General features: G+C 38.5%; 2 protein-coding genes and 1 long non-coding RNA gene across 5 annotated transcripts in view; 1 reads left to right on the forward strand and 2 right to left on the reverse strand.

Moving 5' to 3' along the window:
• Positions 681-2,082, forward strand: LOC104745550 (calcium uniporter protein 3, mitochondrial-like). Its single transcript, XM_010466821.2, has 2 exons — positions 681-1,333; positions 1,442-2,082. The coding sequence occupies exons 1-2, from the start codon at positions 815-817 to the stop codon at positions 1,880-1,882; spliced, it is 960 nt and encodes a 319-aa protein (XP_010465123.1). The 5' UTR covers positions 681-814; the 3' UTR covers positions 1,883-2,082.
• Positions 1,886-7,748, reverse strand: LOC104745544. Its single transcript, XR_002036162.1, has 2 exons — positions 6,387-7,748; positions 1,886-6,323 (listed from the first exon to the last, which is right to left on the reverse strand). It is a non-coding gene; the product is annotated as an uncharacterized LOC104745544 (long non-coding RNA).
• The window catches only part of LOC104745567 (protein DA1-related 3-like), a 3,830-nt gene continuing 3,278 nt past the window's right edge, over positions 10,356-10,907 (reverse strand). For all 3 annotated transcript variants that reach the window (XM_010466856.2, XM_010466847.2, XM_019239112.1), the window contains one exon: positions 10,356-10,612. The gene's annotated coding sequence lies outside the window, so the exon portion shown is untranslated. The remainder of the gene's footprint in view (positions 10,613-10,907) is intronic.

Below are 10,907 nucleotides of genomic sequence, written 5' to 3' on the forward strand. Positions count from 1 at the left end.
GCGTGGCAAGTCGTTTATGACGTCGGAAGCTTAGCATGCCACGTGTACGGTCATCAGCATTAGGTGACCGATATAATGTAATTTCCCGTGACTTGACCATCTAATGTAATCTCCCCCACAATTTATCGTGCCCTTCAATTTATCAAGAGAATATACAAAAACGTGGATTTTATATTTCCATCAAATAAATTTCATCAAATATTATTTGGTTACCCAACAAAAAACGTGGATTTATATTTCCATCAAATAAATTTCATGTTTGATGTGCGATATAATAAATAACACAGTTTTATTATTCGTCAATGATTGCTATTTTTGTTATTCAATTCATATAAAATTAGTACTACTATATATGACTAAATAAAATATATTAACTACACTAATAATAACAGTTAGTTCTATTCACACGTTTAATAGGAAATTCGTTAATTGTAAATTTTTGTAACTTTGTTAGCACATTTAGCTGTAATCATAACAATCGTTTTAAAATAAATGTAACATCATGATCATAATAAAGATGAGATAAGCAACGCCTATGTGTAATTATCGTGTCAACAAAATANAAAAAAAAAAAAAAAAAAAAAAAAAAAAAAAAAAAAAAAAAAAAAAAAAAAAAAAAAAAAAAAAAAAAAAAAAAAAAAAAAAAAACGCAGCTAATATAAAAGGCAACTCAAGTTGCTCTGTTTTAATCTCGGACCAAAACACAAACCGTGTTCTGTCTCTTCCTTTTTCGTATATCAAAACCAAACTTCGTTCTTCTTCTTTCATTCGTTCTTTGTATTTCTCTGACGTAGCTTTTTTAGAAAGATCGACCATGTCGTCGAAGAAATCCTTAGTTCAAAGTCTCTTCAACATTTCCAAAACCTATTCCCGGATCTCGGGTTTTACCCGTATGCGTCCCACCAAACCCGTCGCCGGAGACTCTGGTATTCGCCGGAGATTTCTTCACAAGAGGGCATTTTTCTCGCCGGAGATTGTTCCCAAAGGAGGCAACTTGATGGATAAACTCAGGGAGTTGAGTTTGTCCAACAATAACCGTATTCGTCTAGACGAGACGATGCTCCCCCCACCTTCTCCGGCGAAATCATCACCGGAGTTTTTCCCGGCGGTCACCGTGGAAGACGTGAAGAAGCTCATGAGAGCAGCGGAGATGGAGATGGTGAAATCGAGGCTGAGAGATATTGGCAAGAATTGGGTTCCTTATTCCGAGTTTGTCCGGGTATGCGGAGAAAACAGTTCGGATCCTGAACAAGGTAACCGGGTCGCGAATATGCTTGACCAAGCTGGAAACGTCATCGTTTTGGGAAAACTCGTCTGCCTTAAACCCGATGAGGTAATTAATTAAAACTGTTACATGCATTACAATTTTTTAACCACACTTAAAAACCAAATTTAGCATTCTTGATCTAATTTTTGTTTTTTTTTTCCTTGGATTTTACAGCTAACAAGCGCCATGGCTGGTCTGATTCCGACGCACGAACCCACTCTCGACGCAGCGACAAGGCAAGAGTTTGAGAAACTTAAGATGATTAAATCAGATATCGACAAAAGAGCGGACGATCTGGTTCGAAAAGAATTATGGGCCGGATTAGGCCTAATTATGGCCCAAACGATTGGATTTTTTAGGCTGACGTTTTGGGAACTGTCGTGGGACGTGATGGAACCCATATGCTTCTACGTAACTTCGACTTATTTCATGGCTGGTTACGCCTTCTTCCTCCGTACTTCAAAGGAACCTTCCTTTGAAGGTTTTTACAAAAGCCGGTTCGAGACCAAGCAGAAAAAGTTGATTAAAATGCTTGATTTCGATATCGACCGTTTCACCAAGCTACAGAAGATGCATCATCATCGTCCAGACTTTACTAAACATGGTCGTTGTTGATTCTTTCCTAAATCGGATACTACTAATTAAATGTATAAACGGCTAAAATTTTCGTAGAGAATAAATTAGTTTTAGAGGGGTAAAAAAAGGAAAGTCTTGTCATGCTAGTAACACTAGTTCACTAAATAAGTAAATCATTACTAAACTAACAATTAAAGTGAATGTTATTTCCAAAGTAATTTTCCCTTTTTTGGGGATCAGTTGATTTCTGTGTATGAATATATACACAATTGTGCCAGCCGCGTGGATCGCAAACTTTATTAAAAAATGGATAGAGAGATACGTAATAAACTCTATGTTCGTTCATACGTTGTAGCCCAACTAAGAGAAAAAAACAAGTTTCTGTTACAAAACTAAAAAGCATGGACTATACAGTTGGAAAACACGTATTTCCGAGTATTCACAAAAGAAAAACGGATTGCGTCGGCAGCAAGAAATTATAAATCCAACGAAAAATACATTTTGTATAACATGCAATATCGTTTGAAGTGTGTTAAACAGAGGAACACAGAGCAATGGAAAAGAAGCAGAAGCAGTGTTTATACCATATAAAGAAAACGTGTGTCTGTATGTATATTAGTATATCTACACGGGTATGTATGTATAATTGGGTATAGTGTATATATATATACACGGGTATGTATAATAGTGTTGTATATGGCTGATTCAAGACTTTGAAGATGGTGTAGTCTTGGAAATACTTGTAAATACGTATGTGTGCTAGAGTCATAGTTTTGTATGATTCACGAGTGTATGTGCGTGCATAAAGTAAATTAGACATAAGGGATTTGTTAACGGGGTTCGGTTAACCTACATCCCCGGGACCTAGTCCAGAAACCATTCACTAGAAAAATCCGCAACCTACAAGTGCTATATGGCATCCACCACTCTTTTCTAGAATTACAATGAAAGAAGAACTACTACTCATTGTCTTTTCCGACAAGTATAGATCTTCAACAAAACCATCAAAAGATCTCTATCTTCTTGATGGGACAACGTCACACACATGTGTGCCTCTCTCGATAAACCCTAGAGGCGCAACCTTTTCTTTTCCCAGTTGCGTTCTATTTATGTGCTTCAAGAACCCTACGCTCCTCATGCTTGGGCTTCCCTTTGATAACAAGGCCCATGTCACTTCTCTTATGAGCTCGAAGCCCACATGGCCTTTTTCTCTCTGCAACCACTCTTCAACACTAGTTTCTTGTGTCACAAGAGACGTTTTTCTTACACATACTCATCTGTTATATTCTGTATCAACTCTTGTGTCACACACTTCCTCTGTTGCCGTCTGCATCAACATAGCTCGAGTCTAACAACCAGTTACAACCACGCCTTCAATCTCCCCCTTTGTTACTGAGTTTTAGAACTCGAGCTCACCTTGTAACTTTGCACTTTGATGATCTTCAAGCTTTAATACTTCTTCATACTCTCTCTCTAAGTTGTCACCGCATATGATGATTCTAACATAAAGTCTTTGTTTCTTCTGTCACTGCAGTTGCATCACAACATCTGACAACATCTACACAACTCAGCACCATCACATAAATACCAACAATCTCCCCCTTGATGGGTGAGTTGTAGCTCACACGATTTACCATCTTCAGTCAGAGTTGTAGCTCACCCGATTTACCATCTTCAGTCTCCCCCTTTTTATATTAGTTTGATACTCAAGCAACCCATACAGGAATTATAAGACAATAGACCGATCACGACTCCAAGATGCTGTAGAGAAATTCTTGCTCCGCCTCAAACCACACTGCTAGCTTTATCTAAAAGAATACATATCATCACCAAGGCTTTCACTCCCCCTGCTTGAGTGCACAACTAAGATAAAACCTCACACTACATAGAACTTTCCCACCTTTTTGCAAACATACTCCGACCAGAATCCTCAGAGAAGACTTAAGCAGCATGCTGGTAAACAAGAAAAATTAAGACAACTCTTAGCAGCTATACACACCACTGTCAAACCAACAACATCACCTTACAGCTCACATCAGCATCACCTTCAAATCTCAGAAGAAGTTGCTTCACAATCAACAAGAAACCGCTGTCGCCAATAGGAACAAGATCTAAGCCTGCCGTACGCACAGAACAGTCTCATCGGATGTGAGAGCAATTCTAAGAACAAAATGCAGAGACAATTTCCAAAAACTTCAAACCATCCTATAACCAAGCCATAGAACAATCACCAACAGAGCTCTTGTATTAAACTGCTCTCACAATCACATCTAGCATATGGGAATATCTTTGATCTCTCCCTTCTAGCTCGGTTCAATACTCAAAACAGCCAATGAAACCAACCCAAGACCAACCAGAAATTCACAATTCTGTTGAGAACAACGTTAGATAAAAAACCAGATGAACATACCTTGTGATAGTCTTTACACAACACCTTTCATGTCAAACAGTAAGCCAATGAATGAAACAGGCAATTGCAAAATCTGAAGCAGCTGTCATTGTAGTATGTGTACATCCAGCTTCAACAAACACAGATTCTCATATAAATTCCTTCAGAGTTTAAGTGCTAGAGCAACAACAACTTCTTGAATTTCAAAAGCGATGTCCCAACTTTCACCTACAAGACACTTCAGCTTCCTGGGTTACACCTTAACCGGAGTTACTCAACTCTGAGTATTCTACCTCAGATTGATCCCGACCAACATCTCCTTGCAGATGTCACTTAAGCTAACCTTGCAGAACTGAATCGGAGTTCCACAACTCTGAGTATTCTACCTCAGATTGATCCCGACCATCTTATACTAATAGTGAAAATGAATCCTTCTCCTGAACTTCAATAATTGAGTGCTCTCTTCTCTTTCTTCTTCCAATAATCAGAGACATTTCTTTCTTTTCTAGGAACCTTTTGTAACCACAGTCACCCACAGCTCTCCTTGAGTTTACAAGAGTGACACTAAACCAAACACCATCCTTCACAGCAGTAGAACTTCCATAACAATGCTTGATCACAACAAACTGAGCTTCTTATATCAACAGAAGTATAAGGCCATTCCATAGAGACTGGATCATCGATCAACCTTGAAAATTTGCAGCGGAAAATCAAACTTAAAACCTCTCCGAAAATGTTATAATCATGATTTTCATCCCTTTGACAGACTGACCTTAACTCATGCCTTTTTCTCCCTTTCTTAACTTGCAGCAACCTGATATCTCATTGAGCCTTTGTAAAACTTGCTTTAAAACCTTTCCTCACAAAAACCTTTGGAACAACACTCTGAGAACCATTAAACGTATCAAAAGCACATCTTGACGAACCTTTATAAACACTGTCCATCACTCCACAGATGTCAAAGACTTGTATTGAAAATTTTCCAAAACAGGGAACTCTTGACTGAAGCATTTGCGTCTGTCTCGATGCAGAGGACAAACGGAGTAGCAAACCAACCCAGAAAATTACAAAATTTGGTGGGAATATCAACAACAGTCACACGAAGCCACAGCAAAAAACGGATCACGATTCGGAGTTACGGTTTGAGAGCTACGTCAAATTTCCCAAGACAGATCCAGACTAATACGACCTGCGAGCATCCAATTTTGAGAGAAATTTCCCATCAAACCACAAGGAACCAGAAGAATATCTCTATATCCTTGGAAAGATCTTGTTTTCAAGTTTTCAGAGCTAAAATCTGAGGTCTGTAGCCAAATAAAACGAAGAAGAAAGTATCCAACAGAAGACAGAACCATATCAAAAAAAACTGTAGTCTCTCGTCTGATCTCTTCTCAAATACCAACGACAGCTATAAGCGCCATAAACCACATCATGAGACCTTGTATTTTGAACATCTCTTCTTCTTTTTACAGCATGAACCATTGATATTGTCGCATCAAGACCAAAAATCTCTTTCTCTTGAAATCCAGCCTCTCTTCTTTGCAGCCACATTACACACTGATTTCGTTCAAGCTTATAACACTCACAACTTTTGACTCTGAAAATAATATCACAGGCATCTCACTCCTATCTCTAATTCCAAGACCAACTGTAAGCTCCTTTTGAAATCATCTTCACAAAATTGCAGGTTCACACTATAGCGCCAAACTACAGCCAAGAAAAACAGTCCTTAGCAACCTGAAATTAACTTCACGATACCCGCAGAAAATTTCTCAACCACTGTCAAATTCAAATTCAGCGACAAAGCTCTATTGATCCTAAAACCAGCCAACATTCCAAGAATATTCAGACACCATAATCACTTGGAACTCTCATTATCGAAAATACTTTGAAGAACAGCCCCAAAATAATTGATTTATGAGTCCCAACAACTGAACAAAAAACTTCTTCTCGTTGATTCTATAACAGCTCAACCAACAAGGAAAAACAAGAACCACAAAAGACATCGACCAAATTTCCCAGATCAAACAGCACAAAAAAAACTTCCTCTCGTCAAACCAGTGTACACAGATTGAGAGCCTCACTCTTCACCTACGGTCTACCGAAATCCAGAATTATTGATTTTGATCCTGTGCTTGGAACTTGGAAATTTACCAGCTCCTTTCTGTCATTTAGATTTGAATCTACCATGAGATTCATCTCTCCTATTTTTTCACAAAATCGCCATTTTCTTCCATGATGGTGACTATCAATCTTTTCTCCATGTTTCAAAAACTTCTCACCAAATCTGGAATCCAATACAAGATTTTATTCCGGCTCAAGTTGTCTCCTTTGCCATCAATGCAATCCTTAAACCTCATGATGAAATTGTGAAGATTTATCTCCTAGCTCCTCCAAAATTCCACATGTAACACACAAACTCAACAAACTGTGAATCAAATCAAGATTCACAAATTGTAGTTCTCTCTCTCTCACTTTTGGATTCGATACACCCTAGAACACCAAAGAAGCCTAACTGCAACTTTCTATTGAGATCACTGCCTTTTCAAAAATCCCAAACCAACACGTTTCCAATTCTTCTGGGCCTGATTTAGTTCAGCAAGATATTGGGCCAAAAATCCCAAAGAAACCCATGATGAAACAACCATCCTATCTTCCTTCATCTCTGCCCGACGATTAAGAGAACTATGAAGCTATTGGTTTCAGCATTCTTAACCTTCTTCTCCCCCTTCTTGTTTGCGTGTATAAAAAAAGCATGACACGTACAACAACAACCAACCAAGGATGCTTATCATAAGACACAGAGAAAGATGCACCAAACCTTGAATCTTCATAATGGTGACAAGATTCATATGCTAACGCTCGAGTCACAACCTAACAAGAGCTCCTTCTCTAATAAACCAATACTGATGCCAAGTTCCAATGTTTTTCCATATCACAACCTGCGATTTTCTTCCGCTTTCTTGATCAAACAGTCAAACTTGCAATTTCTTGATTCAAGAGAAGTAAACCAGCCACAATTAAACCAACTTCAAGTGAAATGAAGTACACACCAAGAAAAAAACTAAGTCTCAATCTCAATAGAGAAAACAGAGCTCATCTCACAGACTTTCATTCATACACAAAACTGAGATTGTTGATTTAAGAAACTCAAAACAATCCAATACTTCTCTGCAGAACACACCACCAACAATAACACCAATTTTGGTGCTCAACCTCTGTAGATATCCAAAACGATCGAAGGCAGTATGCACAAGTCTTTGTCTCTGTCTGAAAACATGGGTGGAGATAAAACCAAACTTCTCAAATATAATTTTCAACGACTGACAAAACACCACACTTTGCAACTGACTATCCTCAGCTTCATTGCTTTCCCTTCTCGATTAAAGTCGACAAACATGAAACCTCTTGTCGAGCTAGACTCACTTTCTTTCTTTTCAAATCGGAGAAAAATAACATGAGGGTGTGTTATTAACTCTTTCTGTAAATTTCCCAACAAGAGAAACACTTGTGATTGCACAGNCATCAAGACCAAAAATCTCTTTCTCTTGAAATCCAGCCTCTCTTCTTTGTAGCACATTACACACCGATTTCGTTCAAGCTTATAACACTCACAACTTTTGACTCTGAAAATAATATCACAGGCATCTCACTCCTATCTCTAATTCCAAGACCAACTGTAAGCTCCTTTTGAAATCATCTTCACAAAATTGCAGGTTCACACTATAGCGCCAAACTACAGCCAAGAAAAACAGTCCTTAGCAACCTGAAATTAACTTCACGATACCCGCAGAAAATTTCTCAACCACTATCAAATTCAAATTCAGCGACAAAGCTCTATTGATCCTAAAACCAGCCAACATTCCAAGAATATTCAGACACCATAATCACTTGGAACTCTCATTATCGAACATACTTTGAAGAACAGCCCCAAAATAATTGATTTATGAGTCCCAACAACTGAACAAAAATCTTCTTCTCGTTGATTCTATAACAGCTCAACCAACAAGGAAAAACGAGAACCACAAAAGACATCGACCAAATTTCCCAGATCAAACAGCACAAAAAAAACTTCCTCTCGTCAAACCAGTGTACACAGATTGAGAGCCTCACTCTTCACCTACGGTCTACCGAAATCCAGAATTATTGATTTTGATCCTGTGCTTGGAACTTGGAAATTTACCAGCTCCTTTCTGTCATTTAGATTTGAATCTACCATGAGATTCATCTCTCCTATTTTTTCACAAAATCGCCATTTTCTTCCATGATGGTGACTATCAATCTTTTCTCCATGTTTCAAAAACTTCTCACCAAATCTGGAATCCAATACAAGATTTTATTCCGGCTCAAGTTGTCTCCTTTGCCATCAATGCAATCCTTAAACCTCATGATGAAATTGTGAAGATTTATCTCCTAGCTCCTCCAAAATTCCACATGTAACACACAAACTCAACAAACTGTGAATCAAATCAAGATTCACAAATTGTAGTTCTCTCTCTCTCACTTTTGGATTCGATACACCCTAGAACACCAAAGAAGCCTAACTGCAACTTTCTATTGAGATCACTGCCTTTTCAAAAATCCCAAACCAACACGTTTCCAATTCTTCTGGGCCTGATTTAGTTCAGCAAGATATTGGGCCAAAAATCCCAAAGAAACCCATGATGAAACAACCATCCTATCTTCCTTCATCTCTGCCCGACGATTAAGAGAACTATGAAGCTATTGGTTTCAGCATTCTTAACCTTCTTCTCCCCCTTCTTGTTTGCGTGTATAAAAAAAGCATGACACGTACAACAACAACCAACCAAGGATGCTTATCATAAGACACAGAGAAAGATGCACCAAACCTTGAATCTTCATAATGGTGACAAGATTCATATGCTAACGCTCGAGTCACAACCTAACAAGAGCTCCTTCTCTAATAAACCAATACTGATGCCAAGTTCCAATGTTTTTCCATATCACAACCTGCGATTTTCTTCCGCTTTCTTGATCAAACAGTCAAACTTGCAATTTCTTGATTCAAGAGAAGTAAACCAGCCACAATTAAACCAACTTCAAGTGAAATGAAGTACACACCAAGAAAAAAACTAAGTCTCAATCTCAATAGAGAAAACAGAGCTCATCTCACAGACTTTCATTCATACACAAAACTGAGATTGTTGATTTAAGAAACTCAAAACAATCCAATACTTCTCTGCAGAACACACCACCAACAATAACACCAATTTTGGTGCTCAACCTCTGTAGATATCCAAAACGATCGAAGGCAGTATGCACAAGTCTTTGTCTCTGTCTGAAAACATGGGTGGAGATAAAACCAAACTTCTCAAATATAATTTTCAACGACTGACAAAACACCACACTTTGCAACTGACTATCCTCAGCTTCATTGCTTTCCCTTCTCGATTAAAGTCGACAAACATGAAACCTCTTGTCGAGCTAGACTCACTTTCTTTCTTTTCAAATCGGAGAAAAATAACATGAGGGTGTGTTACTAACTCTTTCTGTAAATTTCCCAACAAGAGAAACACTTGTGATTGCACAAAACCAATCAAGCAGACATTGAATCCTCTGCGGCGCTATCGATGAGCGTGAGATGAACGACTTCTTCTCTTACCAGAAAGTAACAACAGCACTTTGTCTCTCTCTTCACCTTCAGAGACGCAGAACTAGGACTCAACCCAGATTCTGGTCATCAACTTTGATCATCCAGTGACATCTTCTTTGCCTGCAACTCTCTCTAGAAAACAACAGAGTTCACAAAAATTCCTCGATCATCTACTTTTTTCTTATTCACGCTTCCCGGAGAATTTCGGTGGACTAAACTGACAACTCCAATGACTTGACATCAATTCAATCATCCTCATCTTTCTCCGTTTCTCTTTGTTTCTTCAATTTCACCAAACTTAAGATACTCTGAATTTTCTTCTCAAACTATATAGAGCTTGTCTTATCTCTTATCTAGCAGCACATCCAAGATCTAACCTGTTAGAGATAGTAATCTCAGATCGGTTTCCCGCTCTGATACCAATTGTAAATACGTATCTGTGCTAGAGTCATAGTTTTGTATGATTCACGAGTGTATGTGCGTGCATAAAGTAAATTAGACATAAGGGATTTGTTAACGGGGTTCGGTTAACCTACATCCCCCGGACCTAGTCCAGAAACCATTCACTAGAAAAGTCCGCAACCTACAATTGCTATATGGCATCCACCACTCTTTTCTAGAATTACAATGAAAGAAGAACTACTACTCATTGTCTTTTCCGACAAGTATAGATCTTCAACAAAACCATCAAAAGATCTCTCTATCTTCTTGATGGGGCAACGTCACATACATGTGTGCCTCTCTCGATAAACCCTAGACGCGCAACCTTTTCTTTTCCCAGTTGCGTTCTATTTATGTGCTTCAAGAACCCTACGCTCCTCATGCTTGGGCTTCCCTTTGATAACAAGGCCCATGTCACTTCTCTTATGAGCTCGAAGCCCACATGGCCTTTTTCTCTCTGCAACCACTCTTCAACACTAGTTTCTTGTGTCACAAGAGACGTTTTTCTTACACATACTCATCTGTTATATTCTGTATCAACTCTTGTGTCACACACTTCCTCTGTTGCCGTCTGCATCAACATAGCTCGAGTCTAACAACCAGTTACAACCACGCCTTCA

Source organism: Camelina sativa, chromosome 2, assembly GCF_000633955.1.
Source record: "Camelina sativa cultivar DH55 chromosome 2, Cs, whole genome shotgun sequence".
Lineage (NCBI taxonomy): Eukaryota > Viridiplantae > Streptophyta > Magnoliopsida > Brassicales > Brassicaceae > Camelina > Camelina sativa.

Coding starts and splice junctions, on each gene's coding strand:
- LOC104745550 (XM_010466821.2), top strand. CDS start 815: ATGTCGTCGAAGAAATCCTTAGTTCAAAGTCTCTTCAACATTTCCAAA. Junction 1,334..1,441: donor TCTGCCTTAAACCCGATGAG/GTAATTAATTAA, acceptor TGGATTTTACAG/CTAACAAGCGCCATGGCTGG.